Source organism: Lepidochelys kempii, chromosome 2 (assembly GCF_965140265.1).
Source record: "Lepidochelys kempii isolate rLepKem1 chromosome 2, rLepKem1.hap2, whole genome shotgun sequence".
Classification (NCBI taxonomy): domain Eukaryota; kingdom Metazoa; phylum Chordata; order Testudines; family Cheloniidae; genus Lepidochelys; species Lepidochelys kempii.
This window is the reverse complement of record NC_133257.1, coordinates 193832697-193858264: the sequence shown is the minus strand read 5'-3', so window position 1 is coordinate 193858264 and position 25568 is coordinate 193832697. Positions and strand designations below refer to the sequence as shown.

The window sequence follows — 25568 nt, the reverse complement described above, 5'->3', positions numbered from 1 at the left end:
GTGCAAAACCAAGCACTTGAGAATTAGGAAATGTCAGAATTAAAGTTGTCCATGCAATCCTCATTTTGTCCTTTTGTACACATTCATTAAGATATTGTTCTTAGCTTTCTTTTCATTTTCAACTGGTTGACTTTGCAACCTTAAAAGGACGTTATTTTAACATATTTTGTGTATGTAATCATACAGCTCAGCATTGGCCTAACTCTACTCTCAATGAATTCAACAACAGTTTTACCATTGGCTTGAATGATAGCAGAGTTAGGGCACTGCTGAGTTCTTTTGAAAATCCTACCCATAATCCATTATTAAATGCCTTATCCAGTATCTGGGGCATGAATGAGGGATTGCTGGCTGAAGGTCAACCCAGATAAGACAGAATTGGTGCTAGTAAAAGGGGGTAGCAAACTGAAGACATGTCAAAGACTATAGTTCCATCTTTAATTGAAGATGTGACCTCACCATTTATGACTTGGGTTTATAATCTGGAGGTAAGGGTTAATCCTTAAATGCTGGTAAACAGTCACAGCAACTGCAGTGATCATAATGCTGCTTCCCCTACCTGTTTCAGGCCAAAAGGTTATGACCATTTATGTAGAACTTGTCACCGTGATCCATGTTGTTATAACCTTGAGATCAGACTATTGCAATATACTTTATGTAGGGTTACACTTTAAATCAGTTCAGAAACTGAATCTAATACAATAGGTTGCAGCTCACTTATTAAATGGAGGTTTTAGTCATGAGCATGACACCAATGCTCAGTTATTTGTACTGGCTGTACGTAGTATTCTACATAGAGTTTAAAGTGCTGTTTTAGATTTACAACCCCAAAACTGGCTTTGGACCTTGTATTTGAGAGACTGCTTATTTCTGTGTACCATCCTGCTTCAAATGAAGTGCCTGCACTTCAATAAAGTGGAGACTACCAGCAGGGCATTTTCCGTGGGTAGCCCAATTTTGGAATGTACTTTCCACTTGGTCATAAGTCCAAGTTTATTGATCTTAAGTCCACATTGCCAAATCTCTTTTTCCTGGAATGTAGGGTGAGAGAAGGAAGCTGCGATATATTGGTGTGTGCTGAGATCAGTGGTTGGAGTGTGAGGGTCATCTCCCTTTTCAGTTTTAAGAAGATGGCTGCATTTGCTTTTGTTGATCAAACTGGTTTGTATTTTTAATGTTTATCAAGACAACTTGAACCTTTGGATAGTTTTTTTGTGCATGTTGTCTAAATAATTTAAAAAATAAATACTCCACATTAAATCAAGTAACTGAGTTTCTATCTTATAAATGGATTTAACATTCTCACCCCCTCACCAGAAAGAATCTCACCCCCTCATCAGAAAGTCAGAATGTACAGTTAATCCACTATATAATAGGAAGAAAGGAAACCCATTCCTTATGCAAAAAAATTGAACAGATGTTCATGAAGATTTACAACAGAAGCTAGGATTGTTGGGGTTTTTTACGTCTAAGACAGACAAACTGGTTGCATTTTAGAGAATTTTCTTTGGCACAGCAATCTATTTTTAAATTAGAATTTCTGCTTTCCCCAAAAAGAGTGGAATACTGTTAAGAATAACTAAACTGAATTTTTAAGTTAGAGGCATCATTTGTTAGCTTTATTTCTGGGCAACTACTTGCTAATCGAATAGTCCTATTTAGTAAATTAGAAAAGCTTCTACTTCAAAGAATAATCTTGTTTGCAAAGTAACAAATTAATATGTCCAAAAGGCTAATTACCTTAGTCAAGCTTTTAAAACATACAAAAGCCTCTTTCTGGTTTGCATATTAAATTATATATATATATATATATATATATTTTTTTAAAGAATACAGGTAGTTCAAATGTAAACAAAGGCTAGAAATTCCACTTTTTTTTTTTAAACTCATGATAGACGGTTGATGTAGCTCCAGATGCTTTATGAAATAAATGATGGGCCAAAAACTATTTATAAGAAGGAAATTAGCAATTATAAGAAGACAACCTCTTAATGAAATATTTGCTTTGTATTCATATTTAAAATAAATAGAAATAGTACTTTAACAAATATTAATTAGCACTCACCAAAGGGTCCTGCTAACCTAAGCCCAGCTAATGGATTAAATGGACTCAGCATAGCTCCTAGTGCTTTAATCCAGATTGGAATTGGTCGTTCTTGTTCAGCATTGTCAGGCCTCTCTGGAAAACCCCATGGCTCCACTAAAATGAGGTGCTTCACCCTGTTGGCAAAAAAGTTTTGTGAGGTTTAGTGTGTATAAAATGGTTTGAAGTCTCTCAATTTATTGTGGAACAAGAAAGATTAAAACTAGCTATCGGCAGATTAAATAATCTACATTATTCACCATCACGGTCATATCCTATGATCTAATTTCTGATCCCTCATTAGCATAAGAAAGTAAAATCGAAGAGAAGATTCAACACAAAACCAGCTGCTAGGCACTGTATTCTGTGAGTTAGAAAGATGAGATTTGTGTCCTTGTAAATCAGGTAGTGGGTATAGCAGAAGGGGTAATCACTAGCAGCCAGCATGGAATAACAAGAACAAATCATGCCAAACCAGCTTGATTTCCTTCTGTGACACGCTATCTGGCTTGGTAGATGGGGTAAATGCAGTGGACATAATATATCTGGACTTCAGCAAGGCTTTTGACACAGTCCCACATGACATTCTGGTAAATACGCTGGAGAAATGCATGCTTAGCAGAACTACCATTAAGTAGATACACAACTGGTTTAAACAATCACAAAGAGTAACTGTTAATGAAATGTCAGACTGGAGGTCTCAAGTGGGGTTCCAAAGGGATCTGTGCTGGGTCTGGTGTTCTTTAACAAACTTTATTAACAACCTGAAAGTAGGAACAGAGAGCATATTGATCAAATTTGCAGATGACACAAAACTGGCGGCGGGGGGGAGGGGTTGCCAACACTTTGGAGGACAGAGCTAAAATTCAGCGGGATCTTGATAAACTGGAGAAATGGGTTAAAGACAACAAAATGAAATTCAACAAAGACAAATGTAAGCTGCTACACATGGCGAAGAAAAACCAAATGCACAAATACAGAACAGGGGATAAGTAGCTTGGCAGCAGCACTACTGAAAAGGATCTGGGAGTTGTGGTGGATCACAGCCTAAACATGAGTCAGCAGTGCAATGCTTTTGCAAAAAAAGCAAATGCAATTTTAGGTTGCATTAACAAAGGTATAGCATGCAAGTCATACAAGGTGACAGTACTACTCTATTCAGCGCTGGTTAGGCCGTTGCTAGAGTACTGTGTCCAATTTTGGTCACCAATGTATAGAAAGAAGTAAAGAAACTGGAAAGGATTCAGACATGAGCGACAAAGATGATCTAAGTGATGGAATGCATGTAAACAAAGGCTGAAGGAACTAGGTATGTTTAGTTTGGAAAAGAGGAGACTAAGGAGGGACATGATAGTGGTCTTCAAATATTTGAAAGGCTGCCATAAAAAATTTCTCTTGCCAGAGAAGAGGTAATGGGTTCAAACTACAGAATAGCAGATTTGGATTAAATTTCAGGAAAAGCTTCCTAACTGTACGATTTGAAACAGATTGTCTAGGGAGGCTGTGAAGCTCTTTCACTGCAAGCTTTCAAAGGGAGGCTGGATAGCCATTTGTCTTGGATGGTTTAGCCACAACAAATCCTGCACTTTGGCATTCACTTCTAACCCTATGACTCTGTGGTGTTTAAGTGGTTTGATAACACAATATCTTGCCTATTTTTAAATAAGTCACTTGACAAACTCAGGAGAGACCAGAGATGTTAGAGAATAACCACAAAAAAGCTCCACTCCGAACATTAATTTAAGGAATACTTCAGAAACACTCCCCCCGGCCCCCAAACATTAACAAATGCTACTGAAATTATTCCAAAGCTGCAGGGTTTTTGTTTTTTTGTTTTTTTTGGGGAAGTACAGGTTTCCGCAGCACTAGACATACATTAGAGCAGTGGCTCTCAATCTTTCTATTTTACCCCTTTCAGAAGTCTGATTTTTCTTGTGTATTCTCAAGTTTCATCTCACTTAAACTACTTGCTTACAAAATCAGAAATAAAAATACAAAAGTGTCACTGCACACTATTACTGAAAAATTGTTACTTTCTTATTTTTACCATATAATTATAAAATAAATCAAACTGAATATAAATATTGTACTTACATTTCAGTGTATAGTTTATAGAACAGTATAAACAATTAATTATCTGTATGAAATCTTAATTTGTACCGACTTTGCTAGTGCTTTTTATGTAGCCTGCTGTAAAACTAGGCAAATATCTAGATGAGCTGAAGTACCCTCTGGAAGACCTCTGCATACCCCCAGGGGTATGTGTATCATTGGTTGAGAATGACTGCATTAGACTGTGGGCTCTGTCTTCCTAGATGCATTCCTACTAAGATTCCCCCTTATAAGAGATTCACGCATTGGAAGGGGTAAAACAACATACTGTATTTTCATTTAAATACACAGATTTAACAAGTAATTATTTTTAGTTTAAACCAAGCAAACATTTATCTCCTACTGGCTAAGAATCTCTGATTTCTAATAAGTTGGAGAGAGCCATCCTTATACCTTAATGTTAACTTACCAGGGTGGGGAGAGGGAAAAATACTAAAACAGAAATGTAGGTTACTTTTCAAAGGGCACACAGTATTCAAATATAAAACTTGTTTGACTGTAATGTCACAGTCTGATTAAAAACAGAAAAAAAGAGACACACGATACCCTTATTTATACAAGGATTGGGGAACAGGAGACAGTAATGGACTCCTAAAATTAGAAAAATCACCTAGAGGTCATTAATTTGTTGGTTCATCCTGCCTACTATGGGAGTTGTTATTAATGTTTTTATTATGCAAATAAATCTGCAGCTTGTGATGTCTGAACAATTTGTAAATGTATACTTTAAAAGTTATATTAATGCAGATTATTAATAGTACAATATTTAACTAACTATACATGCTTCAGGATGGCAGTTTTGCTTTTAGATTCTCATGAAGTAACTGATTTTTCTGTTCAGGTTCAGAGTACTGCAAGAGGACGTTTACCAAAAATGATTGATGGTTAGAACGTAAACAAAGAATTTCTGCTCATACTGTATTCATATTTTTCTACACAGAACAAAAACAATTTGCATTTTGGGTCTAAACTAGATGATAGTGTCTCTTTAAATCAAGTCTTGACCCAATTTTCACAACTAAACCTAATTCAGAAAGAACTTGGTTTTATATACTGCTGCATGTCAAATGAATACAGATGTGTAGTACTAACATTAGTAAGAGACAGCAAAGATTTCCTTTTTCCCTTTATTTTCACATACCTTGATGGGTATTTCAGTGAGTAAGCCGCAGCCAGGAATCCACCCAGATTATGGCCAAGTAAAATCATTCTGTCCAGCCCTACCTCCTGTCTCCATTCTTCTACAGCTTCTATAAACTGATTTTCTGCTCCTTCTGCATCAGTGTCAAACTGTGGTCTACTACTACGCCCAAATCCCAAGAGGTCAAATGCATAAACAGTCCTATTTTCGCAAAGGTCTTCAAAATTGAGAGCCCAAAGTCCAACACCTCCTCCAAACCCATGGAGGAGAACAAGTGGAGTTTTATATGAGAGGTCCTGAGAGAATGTTAGCGTCCATATTTTATTTCCATTGGATATGAAGACATATTGTTTACTGTACGTGCTTGTGATACCTGAAGGGAAAAAAAACATAGTTCAGATACTTTTTATTTTTTAGTCATATCTAGCAGTCTGTTCAGTGGAAGCTCAGGGCAGGAATATCAGGTATCTTTCAGAGCAGGGTCAAAGGTCCTAAACAAGGGAACACTGAGAATCTATATTATAGTCATGTTTGCTTCATTGCAATGCATTAAAAATAGCAATAATTGTTTCTGAAGAAAAATTACATGAGATCTGAGTATATTCCATATGTGTAAAAAAAAATACTTACACTTCAGTATTTTCTCTTCAGCTTCTTTAAGATGTGGCAGTGACGTGGGGCACCATGCAGGAAGCCAACTAGATAGCCACCCTGACCTACAGTAGCAGTAAACACAAAATAAACAGATTTATAAATAAATTGTAATATATATAAACAAGCTACCTACATTCTGCATTAGCTGCAGCTTTAGAGATCTTCAAGTATTGCCTCAAATAGAGCACACAAGTACCCCAGACCATTCTGTACAAGGACCACAATGAGCATGAGATGGAGTTTCAGCCTTTACTTTCTCCTGCCTTATTAGTTTGTGTCATAAGCTTAAGCAGTAACACAACAGGGAAAGTCTGACGAGTGTGCTCGGTGAAGCTGCAGATAGCACAGATCAGATACACACAGAGCAGGTGATTATAGCAGAAAGACAGTCAATCAGGATTCAGCATCTGACAATCTGTATCCATTGCCATTCAATAATATTTAGTTACCTTTACAACAGTCACTCTGAATTATGACCTTTCTGTGTAAAAAAGTGATTTGCTTTAACCATCAGAATTTAGGAGCTGTGTTTCAATTTCTCAATAAACACATTTAAAAACAAATAGTACTTTATCCTCTCAGGTGCTCAGCTCAATCAGTGAACTGAAAGCACTCAGCATCTTGCAGGAGCAGGCTCTTAAGAACATTAAAAAAAGTGTTAAACAAAAGTAAAACATGCATCCAACATCCCAAGTTTCATATTGTGGAAGTTCTGAAAAGCAGCATAGGCAATGGCATAAGTTTCTAGATTCAGGAAGACTGCACTGCATTGCTTTAACTACAATCTTTGTTTGGAAGAGTCTCTTTACACCCATAAAAGTTAGAAACTTCCAGGGTTTCAATTAATTAATTTAACTGATTTTAAAGTAAGTTCGAAGTCTGCAGAAAGTGATGGCACCCTCCTGGGAAAATTTCCAAACTTCCTATGGCAAGTGGACTTTTCAAATTCTACATCTTAAGCTAAGTCAGCTCATTAGGCATTGGCATCCAAACACACAGGCACCAACTTTCCAATGTGCTGAAGGATGCTCAACCCCTGACTCTGCCCCAGGCCCTGCCCCCACTCCACACCCTTCCCCCCAGACTCCACTCCCACCCCCTTCCCACAGCGTATCGCACCCTCGCTCCTCCCCCTGCCCCAGCCTCCTGCACGCTGTGAAACAGCTGATCACGGTGGGCGGGAGGCACTGATCTGCGGGGTCCACTGGTGGGCGGGAGGCTCTGGAGGGTAGGGGTGGAGTTGATATAGGGGCTGCGGCTCAGCATCCATTATTTTTTTCCCCATGGGTGCTCCAGCCCTGGAGCACCCATGGAATTTGTGCCTATGTCCAAACATGTCTGCCATACATTCTCATGTTGATTTTTTAAAATACTAACAGTTGAGGAAGACACTCACAACATAAGACAGCTAAATTAGAATGTCAAATCAAACTAAAGGTTACACATTTTCAAGAACCTTTTTCTCTTAGAATCTCAGTTAAAACTCTTCTGCATTTAAGGGGTTTTTTTTACATCCTTTTCCCCCCTTTATGTTTCCACTTTTTTGTTTGCCCAGCCTCTTGGCATTTGTGAAAGAAACTAAAGCAATTAAATATTTGCTTCTACCAGTGCTAAAGATTGCAGAACACTGCACCCAAGGATCACCTTAATGCTATATAAGGGACCAGTCCAATTCCCTTTAAAGGCGTCAATGGAAAGATTCTCATTTTAAGTCACGGGAGTTGCATCTGACCCCATGGTTCTCTTTCAAAGGCCACTGAAGTCAATGGAAGTCTTTACACGGATTTTAATGGGATCTGAATCAAGCCCCACAAGTATTTGAATACAGTTTGTTTCCAAGCTGATGGACAAGACTAGCTATCTAAAATTTAGATTTTTATAAAAAAGTAAATTTGGCATCAACACAAAGCAATTTGGCCAACTATCAACCATCAACTTGTACCATGAAATTTAAAACAGTTTAATGAAAATTATCAATTGATATAATCAACTTAGTTTTAATTAATTACGGTCTTAAAAACTGATTATAACAATACCTTGGTATCAGCTGGGCCACCATATTAAGTCATATGTCTCTTCCAGTGATATTCTAAGCTGAAGAATATTACCACATGATCCTGAGATCAGCAGTTTAACACCCACTCGCTTCTCTTCCCATCCCCTCAGCCCAATACTGTATAAATTCCTAAGACATATCTTGATTAAAAAAAACCCTTAAAATTTCTTTAAGGGGAAAAACATTCTTAGCAATAAAGAAATTTCTCTACTGTTAAAGACAGCTGTAACAAACATGTCAAAATGGTAGCAGTGCAGGTCTGTTGATCATCCGCAGTGTTGTCCAGGTCCACAGTTCCCACTGCTTGAGAGTCGCAGTCACCTCTTACAGGAACCTGCAGCACATGTCCTTCCCCCTCCTCAGCCAGCACAGACTGAGCTGGGCTGCCTCCTTTTATCTGTCCCTTCCACCTGAAACATGCACAGCAGGGGCAAAAGGGTGTGGTCTCCTGTCCCATCCGATGGATTTCAGTGTTAGTTCCCTGATTGGTCAGGCCCCGGTGCCCAGTGCTGTGTTAGTACACCCATCACACTGTTATTTGTATCTGTTCTTTGGGATAAGCAAACTTCAGTATTCTGAAGACAAGTATTTAGTTTCCTCTATCTATGATAAATCTGTCATATTTAAATGACTAAAAGTAGCTTTATTTTTGTATTGCCTATTTTAATTTCTGTTAAATAAATTTGAACCCTATAACAGGTGGATGAATTATTAAAGGAAATTCAAGGTTTAGAGTTCTCAGAACTAAGCGAGTATATATCTTTGTATTTATCTGAATTAAAGGTTTTTCATATTTTTCATTCCAGATTCTTAGTTTCGTGCCTTTTTTTAAAAAAAAGACAAGATTTTTGAAGAGCGAATAAGTCTTTGATATGACAAACAGAGCAGTAAAAGGTGATCCAGATCAGGCAGGAAAATGGCCAGGGTACCTCTATCATCTACATAAAAAGGTTACACACTGCTGGGGTTGAGAAGCAATGCACACAAGGCCTTTGACATGTGGAGTATGTAATCCTGACTGTGATAGGCAGATGGCAACAGTTAGCATGTATTAAAAGGATACAGTCAATTTGAAATCTAGTCAAAGCTTAAAGTAGTTTCAGGTCCTACACTTTCCACAGAATCTTCCTGTCAATTTATATAGTTTTACAATCATATTTTCTTTTCTTTTTTTAAAAAGTGGTTTCATTCCTCAGTTGCTGTGTGGAGTTACCAAACAAAAAAAATCAACTAATATTGACTATACAAAGAGAAACAGACACTCACTATACAAAATGTTATCAAATACACTAAGTAAACAAAAAGGAAAAATAGAGAAAATAACCTCTCTAATCTTTGTCGAACTCATTTTTGATTACCCTTGTAACACCAATAGGCAAAAAATTTCAATGAAGTATTTTTTTTTGAAGTAGACAATGTCCTTTTAATGACATATTTGACTTGATACAACACTGATATGGTTCCATGTAGGACAGAAACTACAGTTCACACAATCTCCAAGCAAGTGCAGGTTTACCAGCAACCACCTTAAAATAACCTGAAGAAGTCCCTAAGGGCTTGAAAGGCATGGGAGCTTTCAAACCTATGTTCAGAGCACGAGTCAGAGGAAACTTAACTAGGTTGCCGCAAAGTGCATGGGGACCCCATTAACCACAGCACAAGTAGGCCTCATTCAAGAGAGTACAAACTTGAACCCAGAGGAAGCTCAAACAGCTCCCTTATCTAGCTCATCTCTAAGAAAAGTTAATTGCCAATCCAATCCTTGGTTTAATGTCTTCCATGACATCAAAGCCAAAAAGTTCTTCATACCATCTAATAAACCACAGAGGTGGAACCACCTAAGAATGGAGCAGTGGGGAAAAAAATCACTATCTGAGAAACCCTCCCAAATTAGGTGGAATTAGGTGCAAATTAGGTACAATATTTATGCTGTAAGATAAAGGTGAGCTTCGTAGTTTGAACCACTTGAAACAGGAAATACCATCCTTAGGTTAGGGAAAAGAGGATTTTACAACAGCTACAAGTTTGGAATATCAAGGGACAGGATAATCTCGCACTACCAAGGTTCCTTTAGCTATTTCTGTGGGTATTTTCTTATTTTTACTATCAAGAGTAGATGCATATGGGGAGGTCAGCGGGAATATGTAGTCTTGTCAAAGTCACATGTTTGAGAGTGTTTATACTCCCAATGCAAAGGGTCCCAGAATTAGCTATGTAACAGCAGTCCCACTTTGCATTCTGTATGTTCAGTGATGCTTGTTGGAAGAGAATCTGAAACATAAACTAGCTGAGCTCCAACACACCTTTCTGAAGTACACTATGGCTGAGCTGGCCATACAGGTCAAGATATCCACAATATGGATCATTTGTACAGCAATTAGATTTGATGCTTTCCAATGAAGTACCGTCCCTACCTCTTCTGTCATTACTCAACAGCCTGGGTGACTGTTTATATACATAGAATTATAGAAATGTAGAAATGGAAGGGACCTTGTCAGGTCAAGTCCAGTCCCCTGTGCTGAGGCAGGGCCAAGTAAACCTAGACCTCTCCGAGTTTGTCCAACCTATTCTTAAAAACTGGAAAAGGATTTCACAACCTCCCTTGTTAGTCTCTAAGATGCCACAAGTACTCCTTTTCTTTTTACAACCTCCCTTGGAATCCTATTTCAGAGCTTAACCATCCTTATAATTAGAAAGCTTTTCCTAATATTTAACTTAAGTCTCCCTTGCTGCAGATTAAGTCCGTTACTTCTTGTCCTACCTTCAGTGGAGATGGAGAACAATTGATCCTCATCTTCTTCATAACAGCCCTTAACATATCTCAACACGTACTAGGTCCCCCACCCAATCTTGTTTTCCGAAACACGGCCAGTTTTTTTAACCTTTTCTCACACATCAGGCTTTTTTAAACCTTTTATCACGTTTGTTGCTCTCCCCAGACCTCTCCAATTTGTCACATCTCTCCTAAAGTGTGGTGTCAGGACTGAACGCAGCATTCCAGCTGAGGCTCGCCAGTGCTGAGTAAGTGGGACAATTACCTCCTGTGTCTTTCATTCAACACTCCTGTTTATATTAGCTTTTTTATAACTGCATCAAATTGTTGACTCAAATTCAATTTGTGATCAGCTATGACCCCCACATCCTTTTCAGCAGTACTACCTCCAAGCCAGTTATCCCCAATTTTTGTTTGTGCATTTGACTTTTCCTTCCTAGGTGTAGTACTTTGCACTTTATTGAATTTCATCTTGTTGATTTCAGACAAATTCTCCAATTTATCAAGGTCATTTTGAATTCTAATTCTGTCCTCCAAAGTGCTTGGAACCCCTCCCAGCTTTGTGTCATCTACAAATTTTAGAAGCATACTCTCCACTACCTTATCAAGTCATTAATAAAAATATTGACTAGTACCGGGCCCAGGACTGACTCCTGTGGGACCCCAGAATCTCCCAGTTGGATTCCGAACCACTGATTTACTCTTTCAGTATAGTCTTCTAACCAGTTTTCCACCTAATTTATAGTAATTTCATCTACATTACATTTCCCTAGTTTGCTTATGAGACTATTATTAAGGGCTGTAACAAAAGTCTCACTAAAAATCAAGAGACATCTCCTGATTCCTCCCATCCACTAGGCCAGAAACCCTTCCAAAGGTTGGTCTGGCATGATTTGTTTTTGACAAATTCATGCGGGCTATTCTTTATAACTCTATTGTCCTCTAGGTGATTACAAACTGATTGTTTAATAATTTGTTCCAGTATCTTTCCAGGTATCAAAGTTAGGCTGACCAATCTATAATTTCCTTGTTTCCTCCTTTTCCCCTTTTTAAAGATGGGAATTATGTTTGCCCTTCTCTAGTCCTCTGTGACCTCATCCATTCCCCATGAGTTTTCACAGAAAATTGCTAACGGTTCCAACATTGCTTTAGCTAGTTCCTTAAGTATCCTAGGATGAACTTCATCAGGCCCTGCTCTCTTAAACATATTTAATTAATCTAAATATTCTGTAGCAGCTTAATAGTGGTAGCATTGTTTTATTTGGATCCCTAACAGGATCTACCATCAGGAGGAGTAGTATGTGAGTATATCATACCATTCTAGCCTTCTTCTGGGAATATGTAAGGCCTTACATGTCACATGGTTCCAGAAACAGATACAGCAACCTTAATAAGTGTCTTTGTTTATTGGGATTCAGGAGTGGGGCTCTAAATGTATCCCTTCATGAAATTAGCTTCCACCAGTCACCAATCAAGAGAGGCTAGTACTTCTGAGGTTATAGTGAAGAAGACATAGTTCTGTGACTGAGAGGACCAGTGAGAAAGGAAAAGACTGTAGAAGACTTATTTGGAAGAGTACCCAGGAACTATATTTAGGCAGTCCACCTTGGAGGCTGGAACCTGAAAGCACTGCTATGCTGAAAGCTGAGACTACAAATACTAGATATAAATAAAACTTTCTTTTGTTACTCTCTGGCCTGAAGGAATGTCTTCTCGAATAGATCAAATCAAAACGGACTCAAATATACTAATGTCTGAGAAAAAGTTAGGGTTCCTAGCTGGGAAGCAGGCTGCTGTCCTTAGCTTCTCTCCTGAAGACCCAAGAATACAGACATTTTAGAAAGTAGTGTGATTAAGATGACATTATGCTAACAATACCATATATCTGAACAGCCTAGCAAGCACCTCTGCGGAAACAAAGGACAAAAACTGAGCTGCAGCCAGCATACCCTTTTACAGGGTACCTACCATCACAACTCTACTTCTAGTTTGACTGATCATATCCACTTGTCTGGGATGGCATGAGACAGTTATTCACAATGTCTGGAAAGGCTGTCAAGCACAGCTTTAACAGAGAAAATAACTATATTGAGGACAAAAGTGAAAATTAGTATTGCATGGATTTATTAATGCAGCTGTTACAACAAGGTTTATAAATATTACTAAAAATCAACATTTGAGCATAATATACACAGATGTTATAAAAATTTAGAAGAGAAAAACAAGCTAAAAGCATAAAGCAACATACTTATGTTTGCATCCTTGTCCTGATTTCAATTATTGTACTAATTTTAAAATGTTCTGCTCATTTCATTGTTCTTGTATTTATTGAAAAATTAAAAACAAACCATGCTATAGATCTAGGCAACACAATAGAATCATTAACTTTTCTATGATGTCCCAGATTACAATATTCTAATCTGTTTACAGCAAACCCAGATTTAGCCGCAGAATGACCTCAAAAATGTGAGAAGCAAAATTTATATGTTTTTAATTGCCAGTATTACCACAACTGGGTTAGTGGTATGGGGGGTATTCATATACATGTAGTTAGTTAATTCAGGAGTTTCTTTCCAGGTCACTTGTAAATCTCATATATGGTTGGCTTCAATCAACATGGAGAATCTAGTGCTTTACTGCATATAAGATTATGATACTTATTGCTCTGGACAATCGTAGCTGGGGAGGTCTATCAAAGAACCAAGAAAAAGTGGTTTATAAGGGAATATGATAAATAACCTTCTCAACCTAGTTATTGTGATTATTCGCCACATTTCTAAAGTAGTAGAAATTTTGTTTTGTTTCTTTTGAAGGTCAGTCTCAATTATTCATGCAGTGTACCAAACCTTAAATTGGTTAGTGCTACTTTGTAGGAAAATGTACAGAATATCTGAGTGTCAGATAAATGCCAACGGACAATAAAGCCTGTTAAAACTCATCAACCCTTCTCAGCCTTAAGGTCAGGTCAGAATACTGACACTTACACAACTCTAACTTTGTATTTGAAAAGAGTATACAATTAAATTGATAACCTGACTATTGCACTGAATTTCCTGTTTAAATCCAAATGTTTTTTGGTTTTACAACTTAAACAATAACCTTTCCCCTCACCAGACTTCCAATTTGTGCTGGATGTCTACAGAGTAGCTGCACTACTGGATTATCATGGAAAGGGTAAAGAACCTATTGTAGTTTGCTGCCTAAACACTGAGATGAACAGAGGTGGTTGTTTTCAGACCTAATGAATTAATGAGATGGCCTCTGTGGATTTCAGTTGGATTGCACTAGTACAAAACTGAGACACATTAACAGTGGAGCAGATACAGAAGTACAAACCAATATCAAAAGGGAACTACAGATGCCTTCCTCTGCTGCCTTCTGCAGGCAGTGTGTTTAAAAAAAAACAACCCCTCTCTTTTGCTAGCAAGAGAATTCAGAATTGTAGGTACTTTGCAATTTAGATATGAAAAATACTATAAGGCTCAATCCAGCAAGGTTCTGAGCACAATGGCTACAATCCAGAAAAAACATTTAAACGTTTGACTTAACTGAGACTACTCTGTGTTTACATGCTTTACTCCATCAGGGCCAGAGTGCTCATCACTTTCCTGGATCAAGTCCTAAAGAGCTACATAAATAATAACAAACAAACTTGAGAAAAGGAAAAGCAAATGGGAGAGCTGGGCAACTACTGTCCTAGAGAAGTCAGGTTAAAAAATTACATTAAAAAAATCTTTAAATTAAAACACTATTATATCATTTTGAACTGGAGTGGAAAGCAACTACCTGAAAAGGGAGTGGATTTTAGTCAATATATATGACTACTTTCTAACCTGCATAGAGTCGTGAAAACAATGAAGATTAAGCAAGGACAATTTCACAGAGGAAGCATCAATAGCCATCAAGAGGCTGATACATGAGTTAAAGATAAGTGATGAGATACACCACTTTTTTGAACTTTGGGGAGGAATGGCCAATAAGTTACTCTGTTCCACTGAATTTACACATGTTCAGTTTTGAGCATTTTCTTCAGCATCACTGAGTTCATGTGCCTTCATGCTATAAAAGCAAAGAAAACTTACTACAGCAATAAAGCATCCACTTTTCTGTTCCAGGGAGCTTTTTCAAATTAAAAAAGGCTCTTAAGGGCAATTCTACTCTGAAAAATGACGTGGCATCGTGTAATCCCACGTTTGTGTCTAAACTACTCCATATCAAAATTTATTCCATTTACAAGATGTTTATTCTGTCAACTCTTTAAACTCAACCTAGGATCTGAGACTCAGGCTGTGGGGGTTTTTTTTAACCTTATGCATCACAACCAGTAATAGAGTTTGCAGTACAAATTCTACTTCAGTTACTAAATTTTGAGTTCCTTTTAAGGTTGTGACCTTAGGACAAACGGAGAGAAACTGTCAAGGATGACACAAGCAGTTAGTATGGAATAAGAGGGCAGACAGCAACCACAGGTTTACACCAGGCTAATTTAGAGAAAAGTTCTTATTAGCATCTCATTTCCCACTTTGATAGTTTAGTTATTTGAGACAACCTGAAAACTGAACATAGCTTACATGGGCGCTCACAGCAAGATGTTACCATACCAACCTATTTGCTAGCCACCTATTAAAAAGGACACCATCAATTTAAAAAAACAAACAAACAGAAACCCACACACACACAACAACAAAGCACACTTCTCTGAACATTTTTATTGACTACTATTACTACTACTACTATAATTGAAATGTGTCACAGAGTATTTCTCTTTTCAGTTTATTTACTTTGTGCATTGACAGTATTTTGTATCTTCAAGTTTCACTGTTTGTCTTATTAAAACATTTAGTCACTTTCCCTTGACTATATGGATCTTTCATACAGCGTCAGAGGAGAAAAATACTTTTAAAAGAATATGAGCACATGATTGTAAAACTACAAGAAATTGGAAAGAAGACATGGACAGGTACAGTACCAGAAAGTACTTTAAATTTTTTTTAAAAAAAATCAAGTTAAATGATTTTAAGTTGTTAACTCCTTGAATCAAATCTAATACCATTTTGCTATTTGGTTACATAGTACTGAAAGACCAAATTGGGACAGGCCTTTAAAATACAATAGACTCAAAATGAAGCACAATCCTAAAAAACAGGATGGAGTTTTAACAGACGAGAGTTTAATTTCACTAATATGTCTGGGTTCTGTTTCTTCCTCCTACACACAAGATTTTCAATAAGCCAGCAGAGCTAATAGACTAATCAGAACACTGGACCTCAAAACAGGAGACATTTTAAAGCAAAGTAAATTTACATATTATTTGGGATAGTATTTCAGGCAAAGCTGAAATCTTGCTGTGAAAGGGAAAAAAGCTTGTGGGGGTGCAGAGGGTTTTCATGTAGGAAAATGCAGGAAATAATTACAGAGGACCAAGATGAATGCATGATGAAACCATCTCCTTTTACATTTGGAGTGAGAAACCTGTATGTATAATGTAGTTAAATTGTGAGACTCATTTTTACAATAAGTGAGATGAAGAGGTTTGAAATATACTACATTTGGATCTAAAATGAGTGACTTACATTGTCAGATTTGAAAGTTGACCGATTTCATAAGTAACATATTTAATAATAAATAAAAAAAGAGTTTGTTTGTAATATGTAAGGAACATGCCCTGCATGAAAACTGGTGACAAGGAACTGCAGACAAATTCACAATAGGTTGAAAGAGTTGCCAAATTAAACAGGCTAGTCTTCAAAGTTAGACAAGTCAAGAAAATCGTTTTTTATGTGAGGAAAGTAAATGGGTCCACAAGGGTCCATTTGCACTATACTGTGAATCTTTTCCATTTCGAATTTCATCTACAAGACTGATTCCAAGAAGGCTGAAGGAAACAAGTCAGCTATTCAGAAACACCACATCTACAGATCTCTAACCTGGTCCGTTAGGAAGAGGGCTCCTGAGTTGGAATAGAGCAGGGTGTCCCAGTGTAAGACCAGTCCTCAGTCTGATGGGGACTGGCTGAAATGATTACAAATGTCTAGCGGCAGAATCCATTCCCATGCTTGCAGAGCTTTCCAACACAAGAGGCATAACCTGATTCCTCCCTCATTGTTTCTATAAACATGGCAGTTCAACTTCGTTTGAATCAAAGCGACCTTTTGGGATATCAGCTCTCTAAAGATGAGGAGTACATTTAAGATCACATGAGTCCAGATGCTTTATGAGTAGTAGTTATTTCTGAAGAGACCAAGCTGTGTGAGTGAAGAGTTTCTTCATGTGGATTGGAAGTTAGATGTAGTGACCACAGATGCAATTTGCATGGGAGATTCCAAGGACAGGAGATAAGCTCCAGAAGTGGCACATGAATGTTAATAGAATGGAATACAGCTCATGTTCTACCCACCATCACTACCCTCAGAGATTACAAATCTTCAAGAGCGTGGGGCCTTGGAGAATATACTAGAAAGCCTAAAACACAAAGTGAGAACCCTGGTGGATGGTATCCCTTGCAAATACCAGTTTGGCATTTTCCATAAGATCCAACAGTTTTATGGAGCTGCTTCATGGTTAACTTTGAAGCCAATTTTTCCCTCTTCCAACTGGATTATCACCCTATTTATAAAGCTCTTTAGAAGAATTTCAAGCCAAAATGTTCTGTGACTACTTGAGTGTTACTGAATTATCCAACTGTTTTGCAACATTTAAAATACTGCGTATGATTTTGAAAACTACAGCACAATATTTCTAGGAAGTGTCCTGTACATCATACCTCCTGATTTCAACAAGAGGCTCTTGGTAGCTTATTACAGAATATTGCTACATTAGGTCAGAGGTAAAAACGCCTTCCTTGTATATTTATTGTATCTTGAACTTGGTATTTAGAACAGTCAGCACCTACTTTATCAATGTTAAATTATTTAGAAACATTGCATTTTGCCACTTGAAGTTTCCTGTACATATAAACAGCATGTTACATTGGCCCCTGACTTCCCAAATACTAACAAGAGATTGTAAACAAGGTAAGTCATACACAATTAATCTCTTCTGATTAGTATAGTGATATTCTAGTACACCATGACATTAGGAATAGTTGGAACAAGCTGCAAATTCAGGCAGGAGAGAAGATCAACATTACACTGGTATTCAGCATTACACTGGTACTCAAATTTGGTACAGCTCCCCTACCTGAAATGCAGCAGATGGGTACTAGCTCACTCCTCGTACTATCATGTTCCTATCCCTCTTCTCTTCTGTATCCCAGCAATTCCTCACATCCTTTTCTGCCCCTTGTGTATTTTTTGTTTTCTAATTTTTGTTTCATTTTGATGCCTCCTTTTGCCATTTCCCCTCCCCACATTCCAGGGTGTTGAGAGGGCATTCACTGATGCAGTGGGGTCAAGCATTATGTGCTCTTGCAGCTGAGATGAGTACTACAAGGGCAAAGTTTAAATGATCAGACTGCTGCCTGAGCCTGCATCCCAGTACACCCACGCTGCTTGCACAACTGGCTGTACAGTACTACAGGCTGCCACAAGAGAACAGGAGGTCACTAAGCACATTTGCAGTTGTGAGAGGCATATCTGTAGGGCCTTACCAAATTCATGGTCCATTTTGGTAAATTTCATGATTTTTAAAATCCTGTGACCATAAATTTCATGATTTCAGCTATTTTAAATCTCAAATTTCACGGTGGTGTAATTGTAGGGGGAGCTGAGGGGGAGGGGTGTTGCAAGATTATTGTTACGGGGGTTGAGGTACTGCCACCCTTACTTCTGCTCTGCTGCTGGCAGCAGTGCTGCAGCTGGAGAGCAGTGGCTGCTAGTCAGGAGCCCAACTCCAAAGACAGAGCCCCGCCAGCAGCAGTGCAGGAGTAAGGGTGGCATGGTATGGTATTGCCACCCATACTTTTGTGGTGGTGCTGGCGGGGCACTGCCTTCAGAGCTGGGCACCCGGCTAACAGCTGCTGCCCTGCAGCCACCCAGCTATGAAGGCAGTGCAGAAGTAAGGGTGGCAATACTGCAACCCTCCTCAAATAACATTGCGACCCCCCCCCACAACTCCCTTTTGGATTAGAACCCCCAATTTGAGAAACACTGGTCTACCCCGTGAAATCTGTACAGTATAGGATAAAAGTACACAAAACACCAGATTTCACAGACCGTGACATGTTTTTCATGGCTGTGAATTTGGTAGGGCCCTACATAGGTGGGATCATTCAGCTTTTCCTGACCACCACCACCACTCTCCTCTGCCTGTGCTCCAAATCCCCAGACAAGCTTGGTATCCCTTTTCTCCCTACCCCCAAAGCTTGTGAAACACTGCCCTATTGCCTCACATTTCATCTAAAAGACATGTCAAACTACTACAAAGACAGGAGGATAATTAATGCTAACAGGTCAGGAAACCAGTCCTTTCCTGCTCTGATTTCATCAACTCTGGAGGAGCAGAAACATTCAAAGTTCAAGATCAGACACTTCCCCTTTAAAAAAAAATAATTTACAAAGCAGTCACAGCACCAGCAGTAAAGAAATAAAGACTTTGTGTTTTCTTCCCATTCTTGTCTAATAAAACATTTTACACTTGTATTTGATACTGAAATTCAAACAAACCTAACCAAGAACATTAACAAAAATGTTATACTAGCAAATAAGAGAAAGTACTTATTATATAGGACTGAACTTTACCCTTCCTTCACTTCTGTAGCCTCTTGCTCTCCAGATTTTCCTACCACTAACCACCTGCTTCTCCTGCCCCCACACTGTCAATCACTCAGGACTTTGTATTTAAATCCCTCCTCTTTTCCCTCTAACTTTAGCCCAGTGTGACCTCATCCCTTTACACAGCTTCAGTGACTCAGACATCTACCTCTCTTCCCCTGACTTCTCTCCTGTTATCAAAATCTCTCATCTGGAGCTCTCACTGCCTGCTCAACCTCAACCTGGCAAAAACTGAGCTATCTACCTTTCCTCCCCCTCTTCTCCCTTGCTGTCAATACCAATGACACCCCAAAAAGCTATGCTAAAGGAAGGTCAAATTTGCAAAGTCAAGTGCTCAAAAGTTAAGACATGCCAAAAATAAGATTACAAATGTAACCATAGTGAATAATCAGAAGAGACTACAGATTTTTTTTTTTTTTAAATGGGAAGGTTCTTCATTTGTGTTTTCAGTTTTCCACCCTTTAGTTCTCCCACCAAAGGCCCTGTATTGTGGTGACCCTCTTGGGCTCACAGTACCTAGATCGGGGTCAGCAACCTTTCAGAAGTGGTGTGCCGAGTCTTCATTTATTCACTCTAATTTAAGGTTTTTAGAAGGTCTCTTTCTAGAAGTCTGTAATATATAACTAAACTATTGTTGTATGTAAAGTAAATAAGGTTTTTAAAATGTTTAAGAAACTTCATTTAAAATTAAATTAAAATGCATAGCCCCCCGGACCTGTGGCCAGTACCCAGGCAGCGTGAGTGCCACTGAAAATCAGCTCGCGTGCAGCCTTCGGCACACATGCCATAGGTTGCCTACCCGTGGCCAAGATGCTGTTCCTCCCAGTGCAACAGGGAGTTGGACCAGTCTGCAAGAGTGAATATACTGCATCACGAAAAGGACCTAAGGCACAATTCCTCCTAGTGCAGCTCCTTACTGCATAAATGACCCTACTGAGCACAGAATGAATTGTGAATTTAGTACTAGTGAAAGGTTTGTGCTAGGCCGATAGCCCTGAGGACAGAAGTCTTCATTTTATCTACAGTATGGGCAGCAGTAGTAGATTTCCGAACACTACTTCCCAGATATCTATTACCCCTGTTACTCAAGATTTTAAATATGATTCAAGAGTTAACAGATGACTATCATCTTCCTCGCCCCACCCTGACACTTTATTGAGAGGGAAGGGACTAGAGCCCAGATGATTGACTGGCCAAGCAAGCTGGTGGAGGATTTCTGCCCCAACTCAGCAGGGACTCAGCCAACTAGCCACGGAGAACAGGATCCTCCACCTGAGGTAATGGGTAGGACTTTAAAAGTGTGCAATCCCTGTAATCTCACCCTGAATTTATAGCCCTGTGCATGCACGTACCATGCTGGCACGGAGCACTGAGTGGGGTATGTTTGATTATTAAAGACATATTCGACTTGGATTTTTTTTTTTTTTTACTTGAAAATTTTTTGAAAGTATGTCAATATTTTCTTTTTACCATTGCACTCACTAGAGAATTACTGAAGGGTGGGGAAAGAAGGGCAGTCTACTCTTTATGCCTTCTGCAACCTTGTGGGGGAGCCTGGAGGCTGCCCTTCTGTCCACTAAGCCCATGTTTGGGCTTGAGAAGGGAGGGAGGAGAAAACCTCTAGCTCGGCAGTGTCTACCTTGCAGTACTTGAGGGAGACTTAAGAATAAAATATTTGATTACAAATTCAAAGTGTGCCATGCCCTGCAATTTTTAAACTGGGTGTTCAAATTAAACTCATCGCTACAAGGAGGAGGAATGAAGTACTGCCTCCCACTGTTTCACCTACAGCCCAAGGAGGAGCTGTGATGTGAGCCCAGAATGATCTTAGCAGCTGCTGTCCCTTCCCTCCGGTAACTGTTGAGCAATTCAGCTGCTTTGTTGACTGTTTCTCTTCAAGCCTGAAGGAGAGCAGGATACAAGAAGTTTGACTGGCTCTGCCTGAGCCTAGAGGAACGATGGCTCAGTTCCCCTTCACCACATTGCCATTAAGGGCAGCTCAGGAGAGGGGAAAAGAGAAACCAAGAATGAACTACTCCTTATGGATCCCAGGTTCTCTGCCTCAACCCCTGCATAGGCTAAAGCAGCCGAGGGAGTCCCCCCAAAAAAGGAGAATCTCTATAAGGTGACCAAATGTCCCAATTTTATAGGGACAGTCCCAATTTTGGGGTCTTTTTCTTATATAAGCTCCTATTATCCCCCACCTCGTCCCGCTTTTTCACGCTTGCTGTCTGGTCACCCTAAATCTCTAGCACTGGCCTAAGTGGTACAAGGAGAGCAGAACAGAGAGAATCCATCTCCAATACTGACTGCAGCAAATAATCTGTTCACCCCTCAGACTGAGAAGGCTGGATATCACTGTTCTAGTCCCTATTGCCGTTAAACATTCCTCCCAGGGAAGTTTCTAGATGGGAGGCCTCCATCTGCAGGGATGGGAAATACACTAGCAGCAGGCCAGGGGTGAGGAGACAGCCTCCTAACTGTGTCTCCATTGTGGCTCCACCCAGAAGAGAGGGGAGAAAAGACACCTTCCCAATGAAAGCCACAGTGCTCCCCTTCCCAAATCTATGCAGGGGCAGGGAAACTGCATAAATACACTTTCTAGAGTGGCTAAAATAAAACTTGCTCTTGAGCTTTGAGGACAGTACATGAATGTGATGCAAGTGCATGAGACCAGAGAGTGAAAGCGATGATAGACATAGAAAGGCATCTGCCTATACACAAACTCCTATCAATGCAAAAAGCCAACCTGGAAAAGGGGTGGCAAATTTCCTTTAGTCTGTGTGTAACACTGGGCACTGGGGTAAAAGTGTACATCCCAGTGCACCTGTTTTTGCCCATGTTCCCTTTAAAACTGGAAGCCTCTGCTAGTCATGTGACTTACAAGAAACTACATAAGTCTTGTAGACTTTTAGGGAGAGGAGCAGACAGGAGAGACCCTGGGTCATGGAGGAACATAGAGCGCTTTACTATCAGGTAGAAGGCCTGAGAGGAAGACCATTCAATCCTTGAGGGGGCCATTTAGGGAATCTGGGTCAAAAATTGGGGATTGGTCCTGCTTTGAGCAGGGGGATGGACTAGATGACCTCCTGAGGTCCCTTCCAACTCTGATATTCTGTGTGATATCCAAACTGTCTACCTTTTAAGGGAGCAAGAGTTGGCTGGGAGGGAGGAAGTCCCAGCTGATGATGAGAGACAAGGACTAAGACAAGATCCTGCGGGCAGTGACACTGTTTTGAGTGGATTTGTTTTGAATCTTCATTTCTAAGTTAAAGAAAAACTGAGCAAAAGAATGATAACTGTGCAGATATTTGGAGCATGATTTCATTACCCTACCTGCTTATGCTTTGTTTTAAATTTTAAGGTGCGACAGCCAGACAAATCTGCAGTTGACAGTGTCTCTTTAAAGAGCAAGTAAATGATTATGAATGTTATGCAGTATAGTACCCTGAGTGTCTTACTGGAAGTGCTTCATGAGTTCAAACCTACTGAATTCATCACTGCAGATTTTAAAACTACATTCACTCTGAGACTGTAAAAAGTCTAACATCTCTAACAACATGCCTCACAAGTAAAAACCCAAACTAAGAAAAGTCTCAAAGGATAATGGAAAAACAGTTATGAATATTGGAATTGCAATGATTCCTGCAACATAGTTCTATATATTATTCCAAAGCACTCTTAGTTTTAACTAGTTGCTGCAAGCCATACCATCTAAATTCACCAAAAAAATCCACCCAAAGTTATTTTTAAAGAAAGTTACCACTTATCTTAAAGACAACAGTTTTAATCCTTGAAACTTTTCCCCACATTTATGCAAACTGAGCAGTAATTAGTGATTTTATACGGAACGCTGACAAACTATTTCTAGATACTTTATTCCACATTGAAGATCCAAATATATTTAGTTTTATCTTCAGATTAGACTGTGTATTACATCTGTATGATGTTGCATGTTTTGATTAATATATTTTATAGTGATTTTACTATGCTATCACCACTATGCTCCCACAGAACACTCACGTTGCCAGATTTCAACTAGTTGAACTTGCTGCGTAACTAGGTGAATTACTATCTGATGTATTTGTTTTTAAAAAGATTAAATTTCAGATTTTTCCTTTATATACACCCAGTATGTCACCTGTCATTGAGATATGTATCCAATCTGCAATTTTAATAGCATGTAGGTATTTCTCTACCAAACCAAACAATTTTAAATCTGAAAGTAATTGTATGAATTAGTGAAATACACTAATTTAAATTTTCTCTAGCTGTAACCAGGCTTGTTCACCTTGAAAGGATGACCATGCTTTAAGACTAGCCAATATTAAGAAGCAGTAATGCAAATACTCTGTGCTAACTGTTCAAAGCACTAGCATTTCACCACTGCCAATGCACTTTTTGATGTGCAAAGAGGAGACTTAAACTTTCGTTTTCAAAAGTGACTAGTGATTTTGGGTGCGCAATCTGAAAGACCTTAAAAGGGCTTGATTTTCAGAGGGTGGATGCTGAGCACTTTCTAAAAATCACACCCCTTTTAAAATATGTCATGTTGGACACCCATAATCAGTAAACCCTTATGAAAATGTAGACCATTTTTTCCTACCCCAAGGACTTTATATTCTAAGAACAAAATTCTGAAAAGTGCTGTGTGAAGGTAAGAAGTTGGGAGCACGCAGCACTACCCAAGAAGCACTTAACTCCCCAAAGGATCAAGTTAGGCAACTAATGCAGTTTAGAGCCAATGCACTGAATGAGTCTGAGAATATGAAGCAGAGATATTTTAAGACTCACTTGGTAAATCATCAACAGGAGGCTTTATAGACTGTGTATTTTAAGAAGAATGTTGTAGGGTGTTATAGCTGTGTTGGTCCTAGGGAATCGGAGAGACAAGGTGGGTGAGGTAATATCTTTTATTCAGTCAAAACCTCTCCAGCAGAAGTTAGTCCACCAAAAGATTACCTCGCCTTCCTTGTCTCTCTCTAAAGGAGAGGGAGGTTTGTTTGGCACACAAACTACAGTGGAGGGGAAGATAGTTTCAAACACAAGGTGCAGCATTGTAGAAAATGTGAAGACAACGATTAAGTCATTCTGAATGGGCTGCTTGGGAAGAGAAGGAATAGTAGCAGAAATGTGGGTCAGGCCAATTTGCACAGCGGTTTAAAGGGGACTTGTGTTTCTCAGTTGATGCTGAAGGGAAGTGGAAGTCAATGGAGAGATGGAGCGACACAGACAAAAGAGGAAAATTACTGTTTGGCAACAGCAGTTTGTACGGGGTGGAGGAGACGAGAGATGTGAGTAGATCCCGGGGGGGCGGGTTGCTGTAGCTGAAGCAACTAAGACATCAGTGGTTTTGCAGTAAGAACATGGAGGAAGTGAGACAGAAAAAAACCTGCAGCACCTGGGATGTGAGGGTCCGCTGCTGAGCGGTGTGCGGGGGGCCGGGAGGGGGAATCTGGGGGTTCGCAGGTGTACATAGGCCGGAGGAGGTCCCCCCCAACTGCTGCCCCCGCCTGTGGCGCCGTCTCCCCGCCCGCCGGCCCGCGCTCACCCTTCGCTCGAGGCCTCCAAGTGCCCGTCCTCGGCCATGGCGGGAGCTCGGCGGCCGCGAGCTGGTGCCGGGGAGGCGGCAGCGAGTGACAACGCCAGGGCGACACCGCCAGCCATCACGGGACCCGCCCGCCGCGTCACCCCAGCCGGCCCGGCCCACCACAGAGCGTGCGGCTAGAGCGTCTCGGGGACCCGCCTCTCCTTAGGCCGGGCCGGCCAGGGCAATGGGCTGCGCACGGCTGCGCGGGAGGTCGCGCGCGCTGTCAGCCGAAGGCCCCGCGAGCGCCCTCCAGTGCTCGGTTCTGCCCTGGGGAGCTCTTTGTGGGGGCCGGAAGGGGCCAATTCTTGGAGGGGGAGGGGAGGGCGCGTTCTAAGGGAGGGTTCGCTGTAGTCTCATTTTTTGTGTCATGCGCAAACAGGGCCCCCAGCAACGCTTTCTTCCCTGCCTGGGGCCTGAGCCAGGTCATTGAATTCAGTGCACAGGGCAC

At 39.8% G+C, this 25568-nt stretch overlaps 1 protein-coding gene across 3 annotated transcripts in view; it reads right to left on the bottom strand.

The window, feature by feature from the left end:
- The window catches only part of ABHD5 (abhydrolase domain containing 5, lysophosphatidic acid acyltransferase), a 44794-nt gene extending 19482 nt beyond the window's left edge, over positions 1-25312 (bottom strand). The window contains exons 1-4 of one of the 3 annotated variants that reach the window (XR_012157494.1): positions 25082-25311; positions 5967-6052; positions 5337-5709; positions 2066-2220 (exon numbers count right to left, since the gene is read on the bottom strand). Coding sequence is in view for 2 of the 3 variants with exons in the window: in XM_073333331.1 (XP_073189432.1) it covers positions 2066-2220; positions 5337-5709; positions 5967-6052; positions 25082-25197 (730 nt within the window). In the remaining variant the exon portion in view is untranslated. Of the gene's footprint in view, positions 1-2065; positions 2221-5336; positions 5710-5966; positions 6053-25081 lie in introns of all 3 variants that reach the window. The other 2 variants (XM_073333331.1, XM_073333330.1) reach the window with 2 other exon arrangements.
- Between the last annotated feature and the right edge of the window lie 256 nt (positions 25313-25568).